The following is a 25522-nucleotide window of genomic DNA, read 5'->3' as shown; positions in this document are numbered from 1 at the left end:
TAGGTATATCTATATCTCTATATCTGTATCTGTATCTCTATCAAGGTATATCTGTATCTGGATATCTCTATCTCTGTAGATATTCCCATGCAGAGCAATGCAATTTGAGGGTGGCTAGTGTAATGTGATGGTAACAGGCCACCAGTAGGTGGCTACACTGTGACCATGTACCACCTTTAGTGACAGTGACCCCCATGTCCACAGAGTTTGCTCTTTTAGATTCTTTCCTACCCTGTTACAGATGCAGTTTTCAGTGGGATTGAGACCTGTAGCTCTTCCTTTTATGGCCTGAGATTTAATTTAAATTGTTGTTGGAATGCTTAATGTATGCATTTGTTTAGAGCAAGGGAAGGAGTTCACAAAGAAAGCACTCCTAATATTGAGAGGAACCAGCCACATGAAGTCTCAGTCATTCAGGAACTGTGGACAAGGGCTTCTGTTTTCTTCTTTCTGGTTTTTTCAGATACTTCTGTTATTGCAGACGTGACTAATTCCATAAGATACAAAGCAAAGGCGTGAGCAAAGGCAATGCCCTCTGTATAAAACTATGGAAGGCCCCAACCAAAGGTGACCCTGGGCTGGGATTGGATATGTCCATTCTCTCAAACAAACTGAGGAGCTTCCTCCTGGCTTCTTTCTTCTGGCTGGCTGCGTGGAGGGAGCAGGAACAGGTCATTGAAAGGGAGGCTGTGATTCCATCTGGCACACTGTGGCCACAAATGGCATTTCAGCCTTTGATCAATGAAGCTTATAGGGGAACTCCAACCCTAAAATAAACACAAAGACCGCTTTAACCAACAAGCTTAGGACGGCTGTAATTGCTGTGCGAGAACATGATGGAGAAGATATTCCTCCACAGGTGCGACGCTTTCCAACTCTTATTTGCAGAATTAATGGCAGAGATGGGAGGGAGAACCATAGATCAGTCAGTGCTTTTCAAATGAAGCATTGCAACCCTTCAGGGAAAGTACAATTATTCTATTTGCGCATGGAAAATACTAAAATGGAATGGAATAAAATAGAATTACTAGAAAAGATCACTGTGCTCTGCATGCAGTAAGGATAAGTATTGCTCTATGAGGTTTGTGGGGGGGGCGCAGTGTGAGCTCTGAAATGGGATTTGATATGATTTTCTTACTGTGGGTCATGAGCAAAAAGTTTGAGAAACACTGCCATAATTTAGCTGAGACTTTTGCAATTCTTGGCTTAAAAAGCTAAAACTAAAATTCTGGCCACTCAGCAATGACCTTTTCTAAAGAGTACACGCTTGCCCTTTATGGCAATGTTTTTCAACTGCTTTAGCATGAGGAGACGGAAAACCTGAGGTGGAAGGAAGCTGCCTGAAAAAACAAATGGGAGATTTAGAAGGAAGCCTCAGGAGGCAGGGAAGACTAGGGAGAGAGGGTACCAGGTACTGCATGTGTGTGTGCATGTGTTTGTGTATCCGAGAGAGATTTAGAGACTGGGGTTCATTGAAGGGCACCTGAAGAAAGTGTTTCTGGGGGTAAACAGTTACTAAACCTTGCCACGCTCACTGTGTTCTTAATGAGAGAAAAGGCTCGGAGCTCTGCTATGACTCCATATGAAGAATTAACCTGAGAGTCAGCAACCAGGAGTCCTTCAGCCAGCTCAGTTCCCTGCCTCAGGGACTACCATGGTTTCTGATTCCTAATAGAACATATAATGGGACTTCCTGGAAACCCAGGAGACAGCAGCTGTATAGAAGATAATCCTGTTCTGGAAAGTACTGAGGAGGAACCAAAGCATAGAGAGCAACGTCATGCTGATGATGATTTCTCCTGTCCTCTCTCCAGTCCTCACTTCGTTTCCAAATGCCATAGCTCGTAAATTATCGCTGATGTTGGTATTTATCTTAGTTTTCTGGGTCATTTACTTGGTTTCAAAGGACCACACAAAGGTAGGAATTGTTTCCTTTTTCAGAATTTCAGAGAAGGTCACAGTGACTTTGAATGCTCACCTTTATGAAGGCAAGGATTAAAAGTTAAAAAGCGTGTCATCTTAGCAATGGATGTGACTGAGAGGGTCCCTTGTTCAGCATTAATCCTTTTGACAATATATATGCTATGATTGTCGTTTCAATGGCTGGTGGATTTGCAGCCGTCTCTGTAGTATTTGGCACTACTAACCATCCCGTCTAAGAATTCTCTCCAATTCCAGCCTCTGAGTCTGCAGTCCAGTTGAATCTCTGGTTCAGCCCTCTGCCTTCCTCATAGAGGTTTTCTTTTTCTTTGCATAGCTCAGCTGAGTTTTTGATTTTCCCTTTCTGCAGTCTTTCTTGACGGATCTTGCCTCATTTTCTCCTCCTTCCAAACATTTAGTACCAAACTGGCCTTTAAAAAATTCTGCTTTTGGGGGCCAGCCCAGTGGCGCAGAGGTTAAGTTCACACATTGCGCTTCAGGGGCCCGGGGTTCACCGGTTCGGATCCCAGGTGCAGACCTACACACTGTTTGTCAAGCCATGCTGTGATAGGTGTCCCACATAGAAAAGCAGAGGAAGACGGGCATGGATGTTAGCTTGGGGCTAATCTTCCTCAAAAAAAAAAAGATTCTGCTTTCATCATCTTCTTGTCCTGATCAAAAACTCTCACCAATGGCTTTCACAGATGACAGCGCTGATGAGATCAACTCAGTTAGCCATTCAAGGTTCTTTGAAATTTCAACCCAACTTCTTTTAAAAGTGTCTCTCTCAACTTTGTCTAACACAAACTCCCAGCCCCAAAGGAGAAGGACCACAAGTCTAAGACATTCAGACAATAATGTGAAGTGGTCCATAACAGAGCTCTCAGCCCACAGCTCAGAAGGTTTCTCTTTGTGAGTCTGCTCTATGAATATCTGTGTTCTCTAGGTTTCTTCCTTCCATCCTTTTCTCTTTATACTTGTATCTTTAATTCATATGCTCAGGTCCCATCCACTACCAATACTTGTGTTTCTTTAAGTGAGGCGTGGACACTCTCTGCACCAGAGCACCAGGTTTGTGCATGTGTGTATAAAATTCAGATTCCTGAGCCCTACTCCAGAGCTACTGACAAGAAATCTCCGGGCTTGAGCCTAAGATTATGAAGTATTAACGAGCTCCCCAGCTGATTCCTATGCTCGCTCCAGTTTGAGAAGCTCTGCTTGTGCACTCCCAGAACTGAGACCTCTTCTGTGTCCCACACTTGGAAATGTGGTGTTCACAGGTTATCTTCACCTCAGTCGTGCACTAGTGTTACCAAGACAAAGAAACGCACACTGAATTTAGAATCTCCCTCATCACCCTCCTTGGCAAAAACAAAACAGACAAAACCAAATGGAAACAAATTCCCTGCTCTTTCTCCTCTCTCTCCTATGTTGCTACAGCCCACCAGTCAACCAAGCCAAAACTCCCTTCTCAAGCACTCAGCCACTGTCTCATAAATTCTGCCTCCTAAATATCTCTCAAATCTATCCTTTTTCTCCATCCCCATTGTCTTGCTTTAGTGCAATCCCTTGTCATTTCTCATCTATGGTGTAGAAATAGTCTCCTAATTAATTTCCCCTGCCCCCAGTCTCAGCCTGCTCTAATCATCCATTCAACACACGTTTGTTGAGTATAGATTGTGTGTCAGGCGCCGGCCTATGGATTAGGGATACAGAAATATGGGACGTCATATTTGTGTTCAAGAATCCAGGATTATATTTCTCAAATAAAAATTTGGATGTTGCTCAAACCACCTTCAGTGGCTCCTCATGCAGCATTGTAGAGCCCAAACTCCCTGCACCGTGTCTCATCAGGCCTTGATTAAAGGATACAGAAGGCCACTTAAGCTGGCCCAAGATGTTCTTGCACCGGCTGTTTCCTCTGCCTGTTCTTCCTCTGGGTTTTCATGCAGCTCCCATTCTTCCTTCACGTACTTGCTCAAATTTCGTCTTCTTTATATAACACTGAAAACAGCCCCACCCCTACCTCTTAGCGTTTCCCTTACACTGTTTGACATTCTTTTGGCAATAATACTTTTCACTTTCTAAAATACTAAATAATTTACTTGTTTATTATGTCCATTGATTATTGTCTATCTTGACCTGCTATAAAGTGACCTCCGTAAGAACAAGGATTTTTATCTGTATTTATTTGTTGGTATATCCCAAGTGCCCAGAACAGTGTCTAGCACATAAAAGATGCTTCATAAAGAACTGTTAAATAACTAAAGAAAGACTGTTCAGTGATCTAGGTGAGAGGTAGTGGTGACATGAAATAAGGTACTAACAATGGGGATGGAGAAAAGTCAGTGGATTTGAGATAGAATCAACAGAAATAGTGATTGACTATGGGGGTGAAGAAGTCGAGTAAAACACGAATTATTTCAAGTATACACAACTGCATGGCTGGTGATGCCATTCACTGAAGAGGAGGAGAAATAGTTTTGGAAGAAAAAAGATAAGTTTAGATATAAACAGTCTATGTTTGAGGTGCTTTTCGGTCATCTAAATGGAGATGTTGCTTCAGGACGTTGTTGAATATACAGATTGAAAGCTGAGAACGATCCGGTTTAGAAAAATAGATTTAGGAAGCATCGGAGTATAAATGGCAGCTGAAGTCTTTGGAGTCTGTGATATTTCCTTGGGTGAGCTATGGAGTGAGAAGAAAGAGTTGCTAATGATATTGCCCTGAGGAACAAGAAAAGCACTGGTCTGAGAAGTGAGTGGTAGGAGGGAAAGTGAGAACAGTGATTGAAGAGAAATTTTGAGAAGCTTAATTGGGTAGGGGTAGGGAATAAGTGAAAGTCAGGATAGTAGTTAAAGGGGGAATAGGAAGCTTAGAAAGTTTTTCTTTTATTTTTTTAATATGGGAGATATTTGAATACACTTAAAGTCTTTTGGAAAGGGGCTAACAGAAACAAACAGGCAGTAGGGAGGAAAAGATGATTACACTTCACTTGGTCAGGGTGACAGGAAGTTGAATTGTAGTCTGACTACTCTTACAGCTGAGAAGGTTAAGTGACAAAGAGATCTAGGTATTGGAGGAATTGCTCCATGGATGTGGAGATCTACCTGGAGGATGTCAGGACTTTTAGTGATGAAGAAGACTATAAGCCAACTTCTTCACAATCTTCAGTCAACGAGAGGAAGAAAGCAATGGGTTAGAAAATGACAGAGAAGAGGAGGATTATATAGTAATTGGTGATATTTGTCAGATGTATCATGAGAACAAAAGATCTTACAGTCTTCTGAAAAAGACCCTATATATTAGGGTTTATATATATGAAATATATATGTATCTGAAGTATATATATTTACATAATATTTATATATTAAATATATATTTATCCCTAATATATATACTTGAAATATGTATATATCCTTAATGTATCTATATTTGAAATATGAATATTTGAAACAGGTTAAGAAAAGAATGAGGCAATTGGGCTAAGAGTGAAATTGAGCATTGAATATTGATCCTAGCCCTGCTACTACTATTTTAAAGAGATTTTCCCCTTTATACGCCTAATTTTAAGAGCCTGGCACAAAATTCTTTCTTTTTCCTTGCTCATATTTATGGCCTATATGTTGTGTGATTCCATTACATAATATTCTTGAAATGACAAAATTATAGAAATGGAGAACAGATAAATGATTGCCAGGGGTGAAGGGGTTAAGGAGGGGTTGGGGTGGGAGGGAAGTAGGAGTGGTTAAAAGAAGCAATAGGAAGCAGCCCTGTCATGATGGAAATGTTCTGTATCTTGACTATATCAGTGTCAATATGCTGGTTGTAATATATTACTACAGCTTTGCAAGATGTTACCATTGGGGAAACTGGATAAAGGATACATGAGATTTCTCTATTATTTCTGACAACTATATGTGAACTTACAATTATCTAAAAATAGAAAGTTTAATTCTTTTCCTTTTTACTGTACTTCTCTTCAAGTTTAAAACCTCATTACATGCTGAATCTTATCCAAATAATATTTCCCTTAAGAGTTCAGAACCCCATATGGTGTTCATCTTGCTTTTGTCAGACCTTGTTCAAATTTCCTGCCTGATCTCAGTTGCTACAGGAAATCCAGGGAAGCATATTAGGTTTCTCACTCAGGCTGGGAAACCTTCTTCCTGCTCCATTTATCTGGCTGAAGAGTAGGGACCCCAGAGAATGAGAAGGGGTTAGAGAGATTGCAGAGAAGACAAGGCTCAAAAGAGCCATCCCATAAAGTGGTGGATGAATTTTTGGGCTTAACTTGAGTTTAGCATGTACTGATCTTACCCTAAATAGCACACCAGAGACTTTGAACTACAGACTAGACCACTGCCCAGGTTCCAGACTGGCCACTGGATGTCACACACATGGGACAGATTCAAATAGCACAGCAAAGGCTTTGAGACCTGAAAGACCTTGGAACTGGAACCCACAAAAGGTGGATTGACTCTTGTGGCTTTAACCTACCTAGGCCAATTGCCTGATTAAAAAAAAAAAATCCGTGTTAGCCTTAGGGTTTAAACATGACCTAAAATCTCATTGCATAATATTTGAAATATCCAGGATATGAGCGAAAAATTATTCAGCATATGAAGAACCAGGAAAATCACAACTTGCAAGAGAATAAACAAAAGTCACCAACCCTGAGATAAAAGATGTTGGGATTATCAAAGACTTTAAAACAAGAGTTATAACTGTATTAATTTTCTACTGCTGCTGCAACAAATTATCATAAAGTTACTGGCTTAAACAATACAAATTTATCATCTTACATTTCTGGAGATCAGAATTCCAGAATGGATCTCATTGGGCTAAAATGAAGATGCATACTCTTCTGGACAGTTTAGGGGAGAATTAGTTCCCTGGCCTTTTTCACCTTTTAGGGGTCCACTTTTCTTGGTTCCTCCATCTTCAAAGCAAGCAACATTGGGCCAAGTTCTTCTCACACTGCCATCTCTCTGGTTCTCTCTCTTCTGCCTCTCTCACTTTGAGGACTCTTGTGATTACATTTGGCCCACCTGGATAATTCAGGATACTCTCTCTATTTTAAGGTCAGCTGATTAGCAACCTTAATTGCATGTCCTGTCTTAACTTCCCTTTACCATGTAATCTAATATATTAATAGGTTTTCTAGAATAGGACATAGATATCTTATCCTTGTTCCTCAATAGGTAAGATGTTTTTTCTCCCTTTGCCTTCTTTCATGATTTTTCTCTTTGTCTTTGATTTTCTGCAGTTTGAATTTAGTATTCTTAGGTGTAGATTTGTTGGTATTTATTATCCTTGGTGTTCTCTGAGTTTCCTGAATCTATAGTTTGATGTTTGTTACTAATTTTGGGAAATTCTCATCCATTCTTATTTTGAATATTTCTTCTGTCTTTTTCTCTTTTTTTCTCCCCTCTGTTGTTCCCATTATGTTATGCCTTTTGTATTTTCCCCACAGTTCTTGGATATTCTGTTTTGTTTTTGTTTTTATTCTTTTTTATCTTTGTTTTTCAGTTTGGGAGGTTTCTATTGACATATCTTCTTTCCTTGGCTGTGTTCAGTCTGCTAATGAGTTCACCAAAGACATTCTTCCTTTCTGTTACAGTGCTTTTGATTTCCAGTATTTCCTTTTGATTCTTTCTTAGAGTTTCCATATCTCTGCTTACGTTACCCATCTGTTCCTGTATGTTGTCTACTTTTTGCATTAGAACACTTAGCACGCTAATTATAGTTATTTTAAATTCCTGGTCTGGTAATTCCGAAATCTCTACTATAGCTGAGTCTGCTTCTGATGCTTACATTGTTTCTTTAAACTGTGTTTTTTTTTCTTTTTGCATGCATTTTAATCTTTTATTGAAAGATGGACATGATATATTGGTGAACTGGAACAGAGTAGATAGGCCTTTAGTGTAAGGTGTTATGTTTATCTGGATAGGAGTTAGACTGTCTACTGTTTACTAAAGACATGGTGTCAGAGGCTAAAATTTCATCTAGAATCTTGGTTTTTGTTTCCCCTAGAATTTTTAAAAATCATTTATTTATTTATTCTGAGGAAGATTAGCCCTGAGTTAACATCCACCAACAATTCTACTCTTTTTGCTGAGGAAGACTGGCCCTGAGCTAACATCTGTGCCCATCTTCCTCTACTTTATATATGAGATGCCTGCCACAGCATGGCTTGATAAGCGGTGTGTAGGTCTGCACTTGGTATCCAAATCAGTGAACCCCAGGCCACCAAAGCGGAGCATGTAAACTTAACCACTGCACCACTGGGCCAGCACCAAGTTTCCCCTAGAATTTTTGCCTTTGGATTTTCCTGGAAACTCCTTTTTAAATAGGGTCTGAGGCTTCCAATACTTTTAGCTGTCATCCAGTGTTTAGACTGGATCCCTACTGATGTGATGGTAAAGTATGGGGGAGGAGAAGCATGCTATAGTCCTATGATTTAGTCTCAGTACTTTAGTGAGCTTGTACCCCTAAGGTTCACCTGCACAAATGCTTTTCCGCTTTCTGTCCTCCTCTCCCCACTTCACTCCTGGGTGAAATAAGAAGGCTAGGGGGAGCTGGATTTGGATATTTTCCTTCCTCTGGGTTGGTGAGGCTTTGGCAAACCCAAGCTGTCTAAGGTCTAGTGAAATAGTTTTCCTTGAGGGCAAATCTTGTTAAGATGGTTCTAGGTGTGTTTCAAAATGGTTATAGAGGAACTAAAAGGAGAGAGAACTAAGAGAAAACAGTTAATAAAATGACAGGCCTAAGTTAGAGCCTATCAATAAATACGTTAAAAATAAATAGTCCAAACATATCAATTAAAAGACAGCGACTGTCAGAATGGATTAAAAAAAAAAGAACCATAAATTGTCCATAATACACCCATTTTACATGTAAAGCTATAGATAGGCTAAAAGTTAAATAATAAAAATAGATATACTATGCAAATATTAACCAAAATAATGCTTGTATAGATTTACTAATTCAGACAAAGTAGATTTCAGAAACAGAAAAGTTACTAGGAGTAAATAGGATCATTACATAATGATAAAAGGATCAATTCACCCCAAATTTATAGCTACCATAAATTTGTATATATATGACAGCAGAGATTCAAAATATATCAAGAACAGGACAAATAAATGAAAGGAGAAAAGAACAAATCCAAAATCATAGTTGGTGACTTCTGTGTTGCTCTCAGTAATTGATAGAACAAGTAGAAAGTCAGTGTAGGGAGTTGAATGATGCCCCCCCCCCAAAGATATGTCTACCTGAAACCTCTGAATGTACCATATTTAGAAAAATAGTCTTTGCAGATGTAATTAAGTTAATGATCTCAGAATGAGATCATCCTAGGTTAGAGTGGACCCTAAAGCCAATGACAAGTGACTTTTTAAGAGAAGAGAAGGGGAGAAGGCACACAGAGGGAAAGATGATGTGAAGATGATGGCAGAGATTGACATGTGCATCTACAAGCCAAGAATATCAAGGATTTCTAGCAGCCACCAGAAGCTAGGAGAGAGGCATGGGATAGATTCTGCCTCAGAACCTAGGGAAAGAATCAACTTTATTGACACCTTGATGTTAAAATTCTTGTGTCCATAACTGTGAGAGAATAAATTTATGTTGTTTAAAGCCACCAAATTTATGGTAATTTGTTATGGTAGCCCTAGGAAACACTTCTCCTCTGATTTTCATTCAGTTAGCACAAAGAAAGAAGAACTGGGCTGGCCTGGTGGCATAGTGGTAAAGTGCGCACATTCTTTTCTGCTTTGGCAGCCCGGGGTTTGCTGGTTCAGATCCCAGGTATGGACATGGTAAGCTTGGCAAGCCATGCTGTGGCAGGCATCCCACATATAAAGTGGGGGAAGATGGGCACGGATGTTAGCTCAGGGCCAGTTTTCCTCAGCGAAAAGAGGAGGATTGGCAGCAGTTAGCTCAGGGCTAATCTTCCTCAAAAAAATATATAAAAAATAAAGAAGGACTAAAGAATACAATCAATTAACAGGATCTAATCAACATTTATAAAGTACTTCACCCAACGACAGCAGAATATACATTTTTTTCAGTGCACATGAAACATTCACCAAGATAGAACATTTCTTGAGTTATAAAACAAGCCTTAAAAAATTTTAAAATCTTACAAAGTATGAAAAAAATGAAATTAAATAATAATAATGAAATTAAATTGGAAATTAATAACAGAACAATAACTGGTATATCTCCAAGCATTTGGAAACTAAACACATTTATACATAATCCTTGGATCAAAGAAGAAGTTTCAAGGAATGTTAGAAAACACTTTGAACTGAATGAAATGGCAGTATGATTTATTAATGTTTGTTATACACAGTTAAAGCAGCACTGAGACTGAAATTTAAAGCATTAAGTGATTATTCTAGAAAAGAAAAAGGGCATCAAATTAGTAACTTAATCTTCTACCTTAAAGAACTAGAAAAAGCAAGCATAAAGAAAGAAATAATAAATATTAGAGTAGAAATCATTAAAATTAGAAACAGAGATATAATAGAGAAAATCAGTAGAACAAAAACTGCTTCTGTAAAATGATCTATAAAGTTGATAAAACTTTAGCCAAACTTATAAAGAAAAAAAAAAGAAGACATAAATAACCAATATCAGGAATGAAAGAAGGGACATTACTAAAGAAATTACAGACATTAAATGATAATAAAGGAAAACCATAAATAACTCCAACCATATAAATTTGACATCTTGGATGAGATGGATGAATTCCTTAAAGGCCACAAACTACCAAAAATCCCCAAAGAATAATTAAAAATTCTGAATAGTCCTAAAATCAGTTAAATAGAATTCATAGTTAAAACTCTTCTGAAAAATAAATCTCCAGGCCCAGATGGTTACATGGGAAAATTCTATCAAATATTTAAAGAATAAATAATACCAATTTTACACAATCTCTTCCAAAGGATAGAAAGAAAAGGAAAGCTTCCAAATCATTTTGTTAGGCCAGCATTACCTTGATACCAAAACCAAACAAAGAGAGTACAAGGAAATAAAATAACAGACCAGCATCCTTTATGAACACAGTTGCAAAAATCCTCAACAAAATATTAGCAAATCAAACCCAACAATATATAAAAAGAATAATATACTATGACTATGTGTGTTTGATGCCCGGAACACAAGGCTGATTTAATATTAAAAAAATTGATCAATATAATCTACCATGTCAACAGGCTAGAGAAGAAAAAATACCTGATTAGAACAATTTATACAGAAAAAAATATTTGACAGAATTCATAAGTCATTCATGACCAAACCTTTTAGCAAGCTAGGAATAAAAGAGAAATTCCTTTCCTTAATCCATTAAAGGATATCCGTGGCAAACATACAGCTAACATCATACTTAATGGTGAAAGATTGAATGCTTTTCCCCTGAGATCATAAACAAGGCAAGGATGACCATTTCCATCACTCCTATTTAATATCATACCGGAAAGGCTAGCTGTTGCAATAAGGTTAGGAAAAAGAAACAAGGTACATGTAGGTTGGAAATGAAGAGATAAAACTGGCCCTATTTGCAGATGACATAATTGTCTACATAGAAAATTCCAAGGAATCTACAAAAATGCTCCTGGAACTAACATGTAAGTTTATCAAGGTCATATGATATAAGGTCAACACACAAAACTCAATTGAATTTCTATATATCATATTTTAGCAATGAAAAATTAGAAATAAAAAGTAAAAAGAAACAATGCCACATATGAGAGATTAAAAATAAAATTCCAAGATAAAATTTTAACAAAACAGGACAAAATCTGTAGTCTGAAAACTACAAAACTCTGATGGAAAAATTATAGACATATAAATGAATGAACTTACTATGTTCACGGACTAGAAGACTCAATATAGTTAACATGTTAATTGTCTCACAACCAATCTATAGATTTAACACAATTTGAAACAAAAACTCCATAGGAATTTTTGTTGACCTAGATAAGCTGATTCTAAAATTTATATGGAAAAGCAAAGGAACTAGAATAGACAAAACAAGTTTTAAAAAGAAGAATGAAGTTGGAGGTCACACTACAAAATTTCAAGACTTAATATAAAGCTATAATAGTCAACACAATATGAAATTAATGAAGGGATAAACATGAAGATGAGTAGAACAGAATAGAAACTCCAGGGATGTAGCCATACAAATATGGTTAATTGATTTTTGACAAATGTAGAAAGACAAGTCATGGAAAAAGAATAGTTTTACCATAAATTGTTTGAACAATCAACCATCCGTATGAGAATAAAATGAATATCATCATAAACATCCCACCACATACAAAACTAAACTGAAGTAGAAATTTATAATCTAAATGAGAGAGAATTCAAAATAAGTATCATAAAAATAAACTCAATGAGTTACAGGAAAATTCAGAAAAGCAGTTCAATGAAATCAGGAACAAAATTAATGAACAGAGGGAGTTCTTCACAAAAGAGATTGAAACTATAAAGAAAAACCAATCAGAAATGTTGGAGATGAAAAACACAATGAATTAAATAGAGAAGAATCTGGAATCCTTGAATAACAGAGCTGATATTGTGGAGGACAGAATTAGCAGCTTAGGAAACAGAAATATAGAAATGCTTCAGATGGAGGAGGAGAGAGAACTAAGACTAAAAAGAAATGAAGAAATTCTCTGAGAAATATCTGACTCAATTAGGAATTATGACACAATGATTATAGGTATTCCAGAGGGAGAAGTGAGGGAGAAAGGAGCAGAAAGCTTATTCAAAGAAATAATAGCTGAGGACTTCCCAAACCTGGGGAAGAAGCTGGATTTACAAGTAAAATAAGCTAATAGAACTCCTAATTATATCAATGTAAAAAAACCTTCTCCAAGGCATATATTAGTAAAACTGGCAAAATTCAATGACAAAGAAAAAATATTAAGGGCAGCAAGGCAGAAGAAAAAAACCTACAAAGGAACCTCTATTGGGCTTTCAGCAGATTTCTCACCAGAAACCTTACAGGCTAGGAGAAAGTGGAATGATATATTCAAATCTCTGAAAGACAAAAACTTTTAGCCAAGAATACTCTATCCAGTGAAATTATCCTTCAGATATGATGGAGAAATAAAAACTCTCCCAGATAAACAACACATGGACAAAGAGAACTGATTTGTGGATTCCAGAGGGGAAGGAGGTGGGGGGGCATAAGGGGTAAAGGGGCACATTTATGTGGTGACTGACAAATAATGCACAACTGAAATTTCACAATGTTATAAACTATTTTGACCTCAATAAAAAAAGCCCCAAGTATTTGAGGGAAAATAAAGTTGAAACACACTGGTATTAAAGTAAATATAATCTAAAATAATAAGTCAGTTTTCACCTGTCAAATTTGCAAATAGTTTTAATGACAATATTTTATAATTTAACCAAAAATATTTAAAGTGATGAATTTTGTAAGGGATATTTAGTCAACCGATAAATCCAAGAACAACCCCTTTCTCTCGGTGAGCATGCAGCTATCCAAAGTCATCAATCAGAAGATAGATTTTGTATGAATCTTTCATTCAGGCAATGACCCAATTATTAGAATATGAAATAAGTGATGTTATAAAGTTGTTTTGGCATAACCAAATATCTTGTTCCAGAAAAATCTTTGATAATAGTTATGGCAGAGGAAATAGCATACCTGGACTTCAAGACTTTCTGTATGAATAATAAACAGCAGTTGACTTAAACAACAACAAAAAAGCAAAAACCAAACAGGGGTAGGTTTCAAATCCTGGCTTCGCCCAATTCATTTTAGGCCACTGGCCAAATGTCCCTCCACAGGGCTTGGGAGACTCTGGGACCTGAAAAAACCTTAAATTGGTGGTAGTTTTTCCTCCAGTGACCTCTTTGTCCAGGTGGATATAATGGCATCCATTGTCAGCTAAACAAATATTTCATTTGACCAAATATTTGTCTCAGGAACTCTTGTTAAGGAGCATTATTCAGAACTTCTATGCCTTGTTTGCTGCAATGACCAATGAGACACTGGTGTGGCATAGCAGGTGGCCTTACATACTGCTAGTGGCAATGTAAACTCTTATCTTGTGAGCATATCTGACAGTCAAGAAGAATAAAAATGTTTATGTTCTTTGACCAATTGATTACTTAATTCAATAATAGATGATCTGGTACTTCTATCACTAGGAATCTATCATAAGGAAGTAATCCTATATATGGAGTGTAAGAAAATATCCAAGTGTGATGTAAAATGGAAACAGACATAATCCAATAGTCCAATATCATTGGCTACTTATCCTCTTGATGGAATATTATGCAACCATTAAAAATAATGATCATGAAAATTGTGTAACAATATTAAAATGTTTATAAAACGTGGTAATAGGTGCAAAATTAGTACTATATTTGTAGTATGATTACAACTAGGTAAAACATATACATGGAAGGAAAAAGAAAGGGTGGGCATAATAAAAAATAGCATAAAGACAGCAAAGCTTAGGTAGGATCATATTTTTTAAAATTTGCTCTTTTCCATATTATCTATAATATAGCTATATGATTTTTATAAAGAAAAAATAGGCCAAATGAGGGGCTGGCAAAGATAAACACTTTAAAATTCAATCATGAAGTAACATATACTTATTTTGTATAGTTAATTTTGAAGCCAATGACTTCCAAATAAAATCTTCTCCTGGAAGCAGAGGAAGTCCCAGTTCATGGAAATCAATTCCTATGATTCCAAAACTGAAAACTAGTTAGAATCAATTTTTGATACGATTACATCACACCTAAATGTGTATAAACTAAACCATAATAATTTACATTGAAAACCAAGCCATATTATTTGCTGATATATCCCTTTTCCCTCAGTTCTTCAGTTCTTATTCGGCTTGAGAAGCCCTATCACCCTGAGTCAATGGAACGTCTTCAGAAAGTCCACACACCCTGAAGCGCCACTGGATCCAGCAGTTTCACCAACAGAGACTGAGCTGAGAATAAAGGGAATCATGGAGAAACTCGGCCAGCTGGTCCCACCCAGACCCTTCACTCACGTGAACACCACCACCAGTGCCGCACACAGCAGAGCTACCCTCCTCAACCCTCAAGACACACACTGCAAAGGGGATCAGCTAGACATCCTGCTGCAGGTGAGGGACCACCTGGGACGCAGGAAGGAATATGGCGGGGATTTCCTGCAGGCCAGGATGTCCTCCCCCGCCCTGCAGGCAGGCGCTTCAGGAAAGGTGACAGACTTTAACAACGGCACCTACCTTGTCAGCTTCACTCTGTTCTGGGAGGGCCAGGTCTCTCTGTCTCTCCTGCTCATCCACCCCAGTGAAGGGGTGTCGGCTCTCTGGAGGGCAAGGAACCAAGGCTGTGACAAGGTGATCTTCACGGGCCACTTTGCCAATGGTACCTCCCGGGTCCTCTCTAAATGTGGCCTGATCCTCAGTTCAAGCGCTGAACTGTGCAAGTACCTGGATGATCGAGACCAAGAAGCTTTCTACTGCGTGAGGCCTTCGCATGTTCCTTGTGAGGCCCTAACCCATGTGACCACCAAGAATGGAAACATTTCCTATCTTAGAAAGGCAGAACGAAGCCTTTTCCACAGGTAAACAGGCCTTCGAATACAATAATCGATATAAACAGGTAGACTTAGTTTCAGCCCAACTCTGCCTAATAGCTTTTCCTAATCAAGCTCCCTTTATCATGTCAATAAATGTTGACTAGGTTGTAATTAGGTCCATCATTCAGAGTCAGTTCAGCTGGTAGTATATTCCCAGGTCCCATACAGGTCACCTATGCAAGCATTTTATTCATCCTGACTAGTTGCTAAAAGGAGTATAACTAATGAAGTACTTTCCGTATGCCTGTAGTTCTCCATAGTTGGTAATACTTCCAGATTCAATAATTTTTTGTAGACCAGTATTTCCTATAATATATTCCGTGGAATACCAATCCTACGGAGTATTAATAGATGCTGTGCAAAATCAAAAGGGGGATGGTGAATGGTATCATTATTTAATCTACTTCACCCTTTATATCAAATGAATTGTCCCTCCCAACTATCTCCTGAACCCAGACATTTTATTCTGCTGCTGTTGCCTCTATCCTTGTGTAAACTATCAGCATATCTAACGTAAATCATCACAACAATCTCCAGAGCTGGCTTCCTTGCCTACAGTCTTTTTTCCTTCAATTTATTCTCCACACTGCACTCCGACTAATGTTTCCAAACTGCAGATGACTTTTAATTTTCCTTTCTTAAAACCCTTAATGTGATCCCATTGCTCTGAGGATGAAATTCAAACTCTTTAATATGCATACAAGGACTGGCCCAGCTCTGCAGCTGCCTGTCTCACTTTTATACTGCCTTGCTCCCTGTCAGTCAGATTGGACTCCTTTTATTTCACAAATGGACCATGTTCTCTCTCAACTCCGGCATTTCACAATCCTTGGTTTAAACATCATTTCCTCCAAGTCTGGGTACAGTGGTAGTCCCATATTCTTCTGCTGTTTCTGTTCTTCCCCAGTTATAACACTCATTACACTATTAAATTTCAAATATATGTATTTTATATCCCCTGCTAAATTGTAAGCTCGTTGAGGCAATAACTGTAACTATTTTTTCGCCATTCATTCATTCATTTATTCAATTTATAAATAGCACCTTTTATATTTCAGACACAGTTTTAGGTGTTCAGAATTCAACATTCTAGTGGGATAGAAAGACAACAAGCAAACAAATAGATTTGTAACATGAAGTCATCAGAATATGGGATTTGAATGTGATGGTGGATGCTGTTTTTAAAGAGTGGTCAGATAAGGCCTGGCTTGAGCCTGAGAATGGGTCACTTGAACAGCAACCCGAATGAAGAGAGGGAGGGAGCCATGTGAATTTGGGGGGAAATACCATTCTCAAAAGAGCAAGTAGGACCTGTGGCAAGAGCATGCTGGAATGTTCCAGGAACCATGAGGGAGACCGGTGAGGCTGGAATGCAAAGAGTGAGGGAGAGAGGAGGTCAGAAGGGAAGGCAGAACCTCAGAGGCCGTGTATGTATGGTAGGAAGCCATTGAGGGCTACCATTTTGTCTCACAGGCCCAGCACATCGCCCAACACCAGAAGGTTCTCAACTGTTGAATGAAAGAATAAGTGAAATACAATCTTGGAAAATAATCACATAGATTCCTTTGCAGTAGGCCTTCTCAGTAACTTTAGTATCTATTCTGTCAAGAAGCAATAGAGCACAAAACATTTCCCCCAATTTTTTGACTGTGGAACACTTATTTAGTGCATCATTTTAAGGAACTTTGGTTCCATAGTTTGGTAACTGCTGCTGTAGAAAGACCTTGGTTTTTCGATGTCGGTTCTGAAGATCAAGCTGGATAGCATGATATCCTGGAAATTCTAGTTGAAATCCAATTCAAATATTATAATGACACAAGGACAGGGGGCAGGGCACACCGACCCTACACCTCTACAAGATTTCCCTTCCTCCTCTATGTCACCTTTACTTCCTTTTGCTTTCCTGATGAAGGTATGGAAAAATCCATTATCCTATGACTCAGTCAAAAGAGGCTGGACTTTTTCAAACAAATATTTTACTAAGACCTAAAGGAGACACAATCATGGAGACATAGAGGCCTTTCTGTCTTGAAGGTCTCAGAACTATGTCTTAATTCTACAGGCAGTGACTATCTGTATATGTGGGATATATTCCCTGTTGGCCACATCTGGCTCCCTCCTGAGATGGTCCTCATTGCAGCCTGGGTTGGAGGAACTCTCCTTGCACACTCTCCTGGCTGCTCTCAGAAATCCTAAGTCCCTGGTCTGGCAGACCTCCATGTTTTTTTGGTGCAATCTTGCTTCTCAAGTGGGCTATATTCGTGACAGTAATCTGCCCCACCCTGTTTTACTTCCCAATAGATACATTTCCTTCTTGGATCCCCTGCTCTATCTAAATTGTCCTTTTCTCCCCCCCCCCCCCCCCCCCCCCCACTGCATTGAAGTAGAGATTTGAGTCTCCTCACAGGCAATTTAGTGCATATACAAGGAATAGCTGGCTTCATACATAATTCCACATCCAAGTACCCTCACGGATTATTCTATTGCTAAGCTCTAGGGCCCCTTCTTAGGTCCAAGCTAGGTTCTCTGACATCTTGCTTTCCCACAAGGCTAGGCACTAAGACTGTTTCCCTTTCATTTGTAGCATAATAAATACATTTTCCCACCAGGGTTCTCTCTCCCAACCCTGGTGACAGAATCAGACGCTACCTCCTTAGATACTCACTTCTTTAAAGTTAAAAAAAAAGTCTTTTTAATTTAAGAGTTTTATTGATAATCATGATGGGAAAATAAACAAGGGGTTACCACATGAGAAGACATCATACAAGCAACAGAGTTATTGACAATTCTTTCAGTTTCCAGTATGGTCCAATATTCTGGACCCTCTTCTGAAATGCAATACACATACACACACATGCACACTCAATAGTAAGACAACACCCATTGAAACGAATGCCTTTATACCATGAGTACGTGTTTTTAATCCTAATTTTAATGTCCCATCAAAGTTTGGCTTTGGTAACCAGATTTACAAGGTAGCCAGGTATCGGTCTCCTTCATCAACTTCAACCTTACCTGGAGTAGATGTGGAAAAATAAATGTTTCAAGTTTCAAAAAGTTCAAATTTCCCACTGAGACAATTTTAATCTTGTGCTAAAGATAGGTCTGATAGGATCCTCAGTAAAACACTTGGGATTGACAATTATCATGCCCATTTCACATAGATGGAAATTTAAGCACAGACGTGTTAAATAACTTGGCCAACGTAAGTTGCAAGGCCAGAACTGGAATCCCAATCTACCTTATTCTAATGTCAATTTGCTATAGCACTGTTTCCATGACTCCACCACTCTATGCAGCCATCACTGTCCAACCACCCTGGCCTCTCAGTTACCCAGCCCTCTGGCGCTCTTAATGAGAGGAATATTATTCTCACTTGATCCAAAAAAAATCTTTCCCAGGATTCAGGCAATCCTCAGTGTTGAAAAATACTTCCTTTGTCCATCCTGGAGTTCTCTTGCTCTGGCCTTAGGAGTCCTTCTTTCTCCCAGATGGATTTCATTCTGATGGAATAAATTTAATTGACCAAATGTAGTCACTATCTTAATTGAGATGAAGCTCACTGTGCTAAGCACTTGAAATCTTATAGTGAATAAGGTTGACCTAAGTTCTCCTCTCAAGGAGATTACAGAGTACAGAAAACAGACCCCTGGGGGACTTGTGAAGGTGGAGAGTGCATGAAGATGAGGCTAGAGGAGTAGATGCTCACAGAAAGTTGCATGCCAGTTAAGGAGCTTGCTCCTTATCCCGTAGGTTAATGATGGAAAGTCATGGAGAGATTTTGTGTAGGTGAATAAAGCAGGCAACAGAGAGGATGTATTTAAGTGGGATAAACCAAAGGGGAAGAAAGATAATATTATAACAATCTATGACAAGGTTCTCAAACTAATGTCCTTGGATCAGCAGCCCGTTTCATCTAAGAATTTGTTAGAAATCCATATTCTTGGACACTGCTCCAGAACTATTTTTTTCAGCTTTACTGAGGTATAATTGACAAATAAAAATTGTATATATTTAAAGTGTACAACGTGATGTTTTGATATGCATATACATTGCGAAGTGATAATCAAGCTGATTAACATATTCATTACCTCACATAGCATTTTTTGTGTGTGGTGACACACAAGATTTACTTTCTTGGCAAATTTCAAATATACAATACATTGTCATTAAGTATAGTCACCATGCTGTACACTAGATTCCCAGAACTTAGTCATCTTACAATTGAAAGTTTGTACCCTTTGGCCAACATCTCCTCATCTACCCCAACCCCCACCCCTGGCAACCACCATTCTACTCTCTGTTTCTATGAATTTGACTTTTTTAGATTCCACATGGAAGTGAAATCACGCAGTATTTGTCTCTATGTATCTGACTTATTTCTTACACTTAGCATAACGTCCTCCAGGTTCATCCATGTTGGTGCAAATGGCAGAATTTCCTTCTATTTTAAGGCTGAATAATATTCTGTTGTATATATGGACCACATTTTCTCTATCTGTCCATCCATTGATGGACACTTAGGTTGTTTTCATGTCATGGCTATTGTGAATAACGCTGCTATGAGTATGGAGGTGCAGGGATTTGTTCAAGTGCCCCAGAACTGTTGAATCAGAAGCTCTGGGGCTGAGGCCCAGGATTCCGAGTTGTAACAAGCACTCTAGATAATCTGATCCATGCTCGAGTTTGAGAAGTACTAGCCTAGGAAAATGTCAATGGAGGCCTGAATTACTATGGGTGGTAAGGGTGGGGAGGATGGCTTGTGGTAGGAAATCACTGAGAAGGTAAAATCAAAGATATATATATTTGATTAATTGCACATGGAAGGTAAATGACTCTCTCTAGATCTCTGGGTCCCTGCCATTAGCAGGGGAAGAGTTTCTCAGAATCCTGACCCATTTAGTTCCCCAGAATACCTTAAATATATAAAAATAAAGAAAAAAAAAAAGCATTTACAGAGAGTTAAGAGTGGTCCAATTCCTCTAAGGCAGTGATTTCATTCTGACATCTGGGCAGATATCAGGCTAATTTATTTTCCCATTTCTTGAAGGTCCAACATGGGGGTTGAAATGAGGAAGAACTTCACCTCCATTGAGGTCTTATCATGTAACCGTAAGTCCATTGTGCTGTTGCCTGCCATGTTCACAATTTATCTGTTTAAAGGACATTCTTAGTTTAAGAGATATTTCTTTGACATTAACCATTTCAACCTTTCATTTCCTGGAACAAATAGTGCCAATTATCTTGGGTTTTACAGGAGAGATTTTATTTTTGGGAATTATTTCCATATCAATTCAAACCAATTTTCATCCTGAGTCTGATATAAAAGACTAGGCAACCCTTAATTTTAGCTGCCTACTCTCAAAATGTACAGGTTATTTGTATTTAAACTTGAGATTTATTCCTGAAAAGCCAATAATTGGGTACTGGCGAAAATGTCTCCGATGAGTTACAGAGTTAGGAAATCTCATTGTTTCTAATTTCTAATCTCTCTTCCAGCTAAACCATCTCAGTTGAAGTTCTGTGAACTAACTAACAATTTCCGTGGATTTTTTTTCAGTTTTATCACGTGAACTTCAGTGGTCAAAACAAAGTTAAAGGGAATTTCAGAAAAGCAAATGATCTCCATTATAACAATCAATGGGGTTTACATTTATCATTGCCCTTTTTTCATGTGTTCAATAGATGTATATTGAGAACCCACTTTGTTAAACCCTGTGGAGAACATAGCTATAAATAAATCATGTACCCAGATCTAAAGCTCACAGTCTGTGGAAAAGACAGATCCCTTCTCTGCCATGGAAGCCGTCATCCATGCCCGACTTTTACACCAAAGAAAGTTCTCAGACTCTTGAGGCAACTTGAGTCCTCTTAACATTTCTGTGATTTCCCTCTTGCCTGGACAGTAATTTCTAGTAAAGTCAGGCAGTTTCTTTTTTTTTTTTTTTTTTTAAAGATTGGCACCTGGGTTAACAACTGTTGCCAATCTTCTTCTTTTTTTTTTTTTCTGCTTTATCTCCCCAAACCCTCCCTGTACATAGTTGTATATCTTAGTTGTGGGTCCTTCTAGTTGTGGGATGTGGGATGCTGCCTCAACGTGGCCTGACAAGCAGTGCCATGTCCGCGCCCAGGATCCGAAGCCTGGGCCACTGCAGCGCAGCGCGCGAACTTAACCACTTGGCCATGGAGCCGGCCCCAAGTCAGGCAGTTTCTTAGAAGACAGTGCCAGACTGTTATTTTTCAGACCCATTTATAAACCTGATATAATTCCTTAAAGATAAATTTAAGTTCCTAAACTTATACCCGAAATCCGAACCAGTAGATGTAGCTAGAAGACAAAGAAGATGTGGTTTTAATGGCAAAATATAACAATAGCCTGAGTCTTACTTGGGTGAAAGCTTGATGTGGATCAGTGAGTACAGCTCAGGCCACTTTCCTACTGGAGTGTTCAGAATAAGGACATAATGGTCCTCCCTTTTTCTGCACTAATCAGACCACGCTGAGAATATTACATACAGGCCTGGGCACAATTAAACATTTAAGGGGTTTTCTGATTAACCAGGAAACATGATTCTGATATACACAAAATAAAAAGTATGTGACACTCATTTCATAAATGTGTTCCAGTTTATTTCCTGGAGAAGTAGTTTGGGGAAGAGGAGGTTTACAAGCCAGCAAGGCCAATGTCGTTGGTACAATATTTAGCTGGGCCACCGAGTCCTGCTATTTCACGGCCACACACTTCCTCCTGGTTTGGGTAGCTGTCTCGCAGTGGAGTGGCCTTGGTGACAAGGTGAAGCCCAGGGAAACATGGCGAATGCATAAAAGGAAATCTATCCCTACTCCAGGAAAAACTACTCACTAGTGAGATTATTCCAAAGTGAGAATTTTTAATTTACCTGTTTAACGCGATCTTGTTAAATAAACATTTGTGGAAGAGAGGAGGGAAGGAATAGAGAATGGTGGCGGACAAAGAGGAAGAGGAGGGGGAAGATGAAGAAGGTATTTCTGAAACGGTTTGTGGCAATAAAAATTGCTTGCTGTGGGAATTTTTATTGCCAGAGAGTAAGAACATAGAAACGAAATGTAAGATTGGAGTGAAGACTCTTTTCCCCAGTGGTTATGCTATGAGAAAAAGGTGGATTACGGCATTTTGCAAACAGATCGAGTTGAATGAAACAAACAATATAAATGACTGCTTGAAGAGAAAACTTATCTACCTCATGGGAGACTCAAGACTGCGTCAGTGGATTTACTACTTACAAAAAGTGGTGAAAAGTATGTACTTTATTTTTATTTTGACATTATAGTTGACTTCTGGGATTATTTGAATAATAATTGGAATTTTTTGCTATCCTTTTCTGCTATTTGTTTTGTTATTGTTTTTTAACTCACCAAATGTTTGGATTTGAGTTTTTCATAAAAAGTTGTTTTATTTTTTCATTCGCAAATATTGACACTTTTCTTCCTCTTCCTATATTCTGATAGAAAGTTCAAAATATTATTAAGATCTTAATGCATCTGGTAAAATTCTCTTGCCCTGATAGGCAGCAATGCTACTACAGTCAGAAGTGATTTTGGTTAGAATTTTTCAAATATGTGCATTTTAAAATTACATCATTATTTTCCTTTCATTAAAAGACTTATTGATTTGTTTTCCATCAGCCTTAAAATATTTTGATCATCATGGAACTGGGATCTTTAAAACCTACATGCTTCTGGATACTGAAAGACACATTTTGATTTAGTGGAAAAAGCATGGTCATCCATTTATTACCAAAAATCTGTTCTCGGTGAAAGATGAAAACTACATTCCATGGGAAATTGACCGGGTAGCAGGAGACAGTGACACAGCCATTGTCATTACCCTCGGCTAGCACTTCAGACCCTTTCCCATCCACATTTTCATCCGTAGGGCCATCAATATTCAAAAGGCCATTGAACATCTGTTCTTGCAAAGCCCAGAGACCAAAGTGATCCTCAAAACTGAAAACACCAGGGGGATATATCTAAATGCAGAGATGTTTAGTGACTTTCATGGCTACATTCAGAATCTTATCATGAGGGACATTTTTGTGGATCTCAATGTGGGTATTATTGATGCCTGGGATATGACTATTGCATATGGCACTAATAATGCCCATCCACCTGATTATGTGATTGGAAATCAGATTAAAGTGTTCTTGTACTATACTTGCTAGAGGAAAAATACAGCAAAAACAGTACTAGCCATTCTCTATAGATGACCTCACTTATACTGCAAGGATAGTTTATTGCAATCCAAGGTAGGAGGAAATGAAATTTTTAAAAAAGTTTTCATATTGTAGTAAAATATGCATAACATAAAAGTTACCATTTAAACCATTCTTAAAAACGTACAATTCAGTGGCATTAGATATATTCACAATATCGTGCAACCATCATCATGATCTAGCCCCAGGACTTTTTCATCATCCCAAACAGAAACTCTGTATCCGTTAAAAAATAAGTCCTCATTCTCCTTTGCCCCCAGGCCCTGGCAACCACCATTCTACTTTTTGTCTGTATGAATTAAACTATTCTGAGTAGCTCAAATACTTGGAATTATACAGTATTTGTCCTTCGTGTTGGCTTACTTCACTTAGCATAATGCCTTAAGTTTCATCCATGTTGTAGCATGTGTCATAATTTCCTTTCTTTTTAAGGCTGAATAGTATTTCACTGTATGCATATACCACATTTTGTTTGTCCATTCATCCATTGATTGACACTTGGGTTGTTTCTACCTTTTGCCTATTGTGAATAATGCTGCTATGAAGAGCAAACCAAATTTGGAGGAATATCTCTAGTGCTGAGTATGATGGCAGAATAGTAAAACATCACCACTCATAATTTAATTTTAAGAAATGTATGGCCCAGAAAGGAGTAATCTAAATGATTCAAGTTTAGGGAAAATGTGATCTGTAGAAGAAAGCTTAGTGGACTCATAATGTCAGTCTTCTTACTTAAGAAAATTATTTAGAATTTGGTAACCAATTGTTCTCTAGATTTCGGTAAGAATCAGGGTTCACAATCCAAAACCCACATGCTCACTGAGAGAAACCAGCTAAGAATTATGTCAATGTATAGACCCTGAAACCCTGATTCTTGCTGACCCTAATAGATGCAGTGAGATCCCTTCCAGAGGACCTCAAACGACTTTATAAGCTTTATCTCTAAATCTCCCTTTCAGCATAGAAGTATCCACTCTTCCCATTAAAATGCTTGAGGTGTCAAGAGTGGAAATGTTGTTATTCAGGGCTGATTCCGAATTCAGGGATGATTCCCACGTAGGGAATATTTCTAGTGAGAGGAAGTAAAATTATAACACTATAACATCACTGCAAAGGCCAAGTCACACAGCTCAGGACTGGGCTCCTCTAAATAAGGGAACACAGAGTAGAAGTCTCTTCTTTGAATTAAGCTATGCATTAGTTCTAACTCTTCCTATTAAAATTTTTCTAAATAAATCTAATTATTCGGCCAACCTTTGTACTTTTAAATGCGTACATGAGTTATTATTTTCCCACCACAGGCACCTCAACTTCCTTTAACCTAGTTCTAATATGATGAAGTTTCTTGTTTTCTCACCATTACTCTCCTCTGAATGCACTGGAGTTTGTCTACATCACTCTACAATACGCCTTCCACTCAATCTTGCACCTCAACAAATTGAATGCCCTAATTTAAATGTGACCAATCAGGATAGAATAATGAGGGTCTATTACTTCTCTTGTTCTAGAGCTCCACTGTACAATAGCCATGTGTCACACGCAGCTGTTTAAATTAAAATTAAATTAAAAATCAGTTCCTTGGTTGCAGTAATCACATTTCATGTGTTCAATAGCCACATGTGTCTAGAAGCACTGTAATGACAGCACAATATTTGCTTGCATTTGTCTCTGGGGAGTGTTTTTTAAAGTTTCACTATAACATTTGAATTTATG

At 38.1% G+C, this 25522-nt stretch overlaps 1 protein-coding gene across 1 annotated transcript; it reads left to right on the top strand.

Annotated features, from left to right (window-relative positions):
* Positions 1 to 833: 833 nt before the first annotated feature.
* On the top strand, positions 834 to 23798 carry NXPE2 (neurexophilin and PC-esterase domain family member 2). Its single transcript, XM_014855718.2, is given in 6 exon segments — positions 834 to 861; positions 1815 to 1918; positions 14809 to 15542; positions 20608 to 20669; positions 22620 to 22835; positions 23223 to 23798. Coding segments are annotated over 6 exon segments (1680 nt in total). The 3' UTR covers positions 23759 to 23798.
* Positions 23799 to 25522: the final 1724 nt, after the last annotated feature.

The sequence above is a fragment of the Equus asinus genome, chromosome 20 (assembly GCF_041296235.1).
Source record: "Equus asinus isolate D_3611 breed Donkey chromosome 20, EquAss-T2T_v2, whole genome shotgun sequence".
NCBI lineage: Eukaryota > Metazoa > Chordata > Mammalia > Perissodactyla > Equidae > Equus > Equus asinus.
Note: the sequence above shows the minus strand (reverse complement) of the source record. Positions and strands in the feature narration are given on the sequence as shown.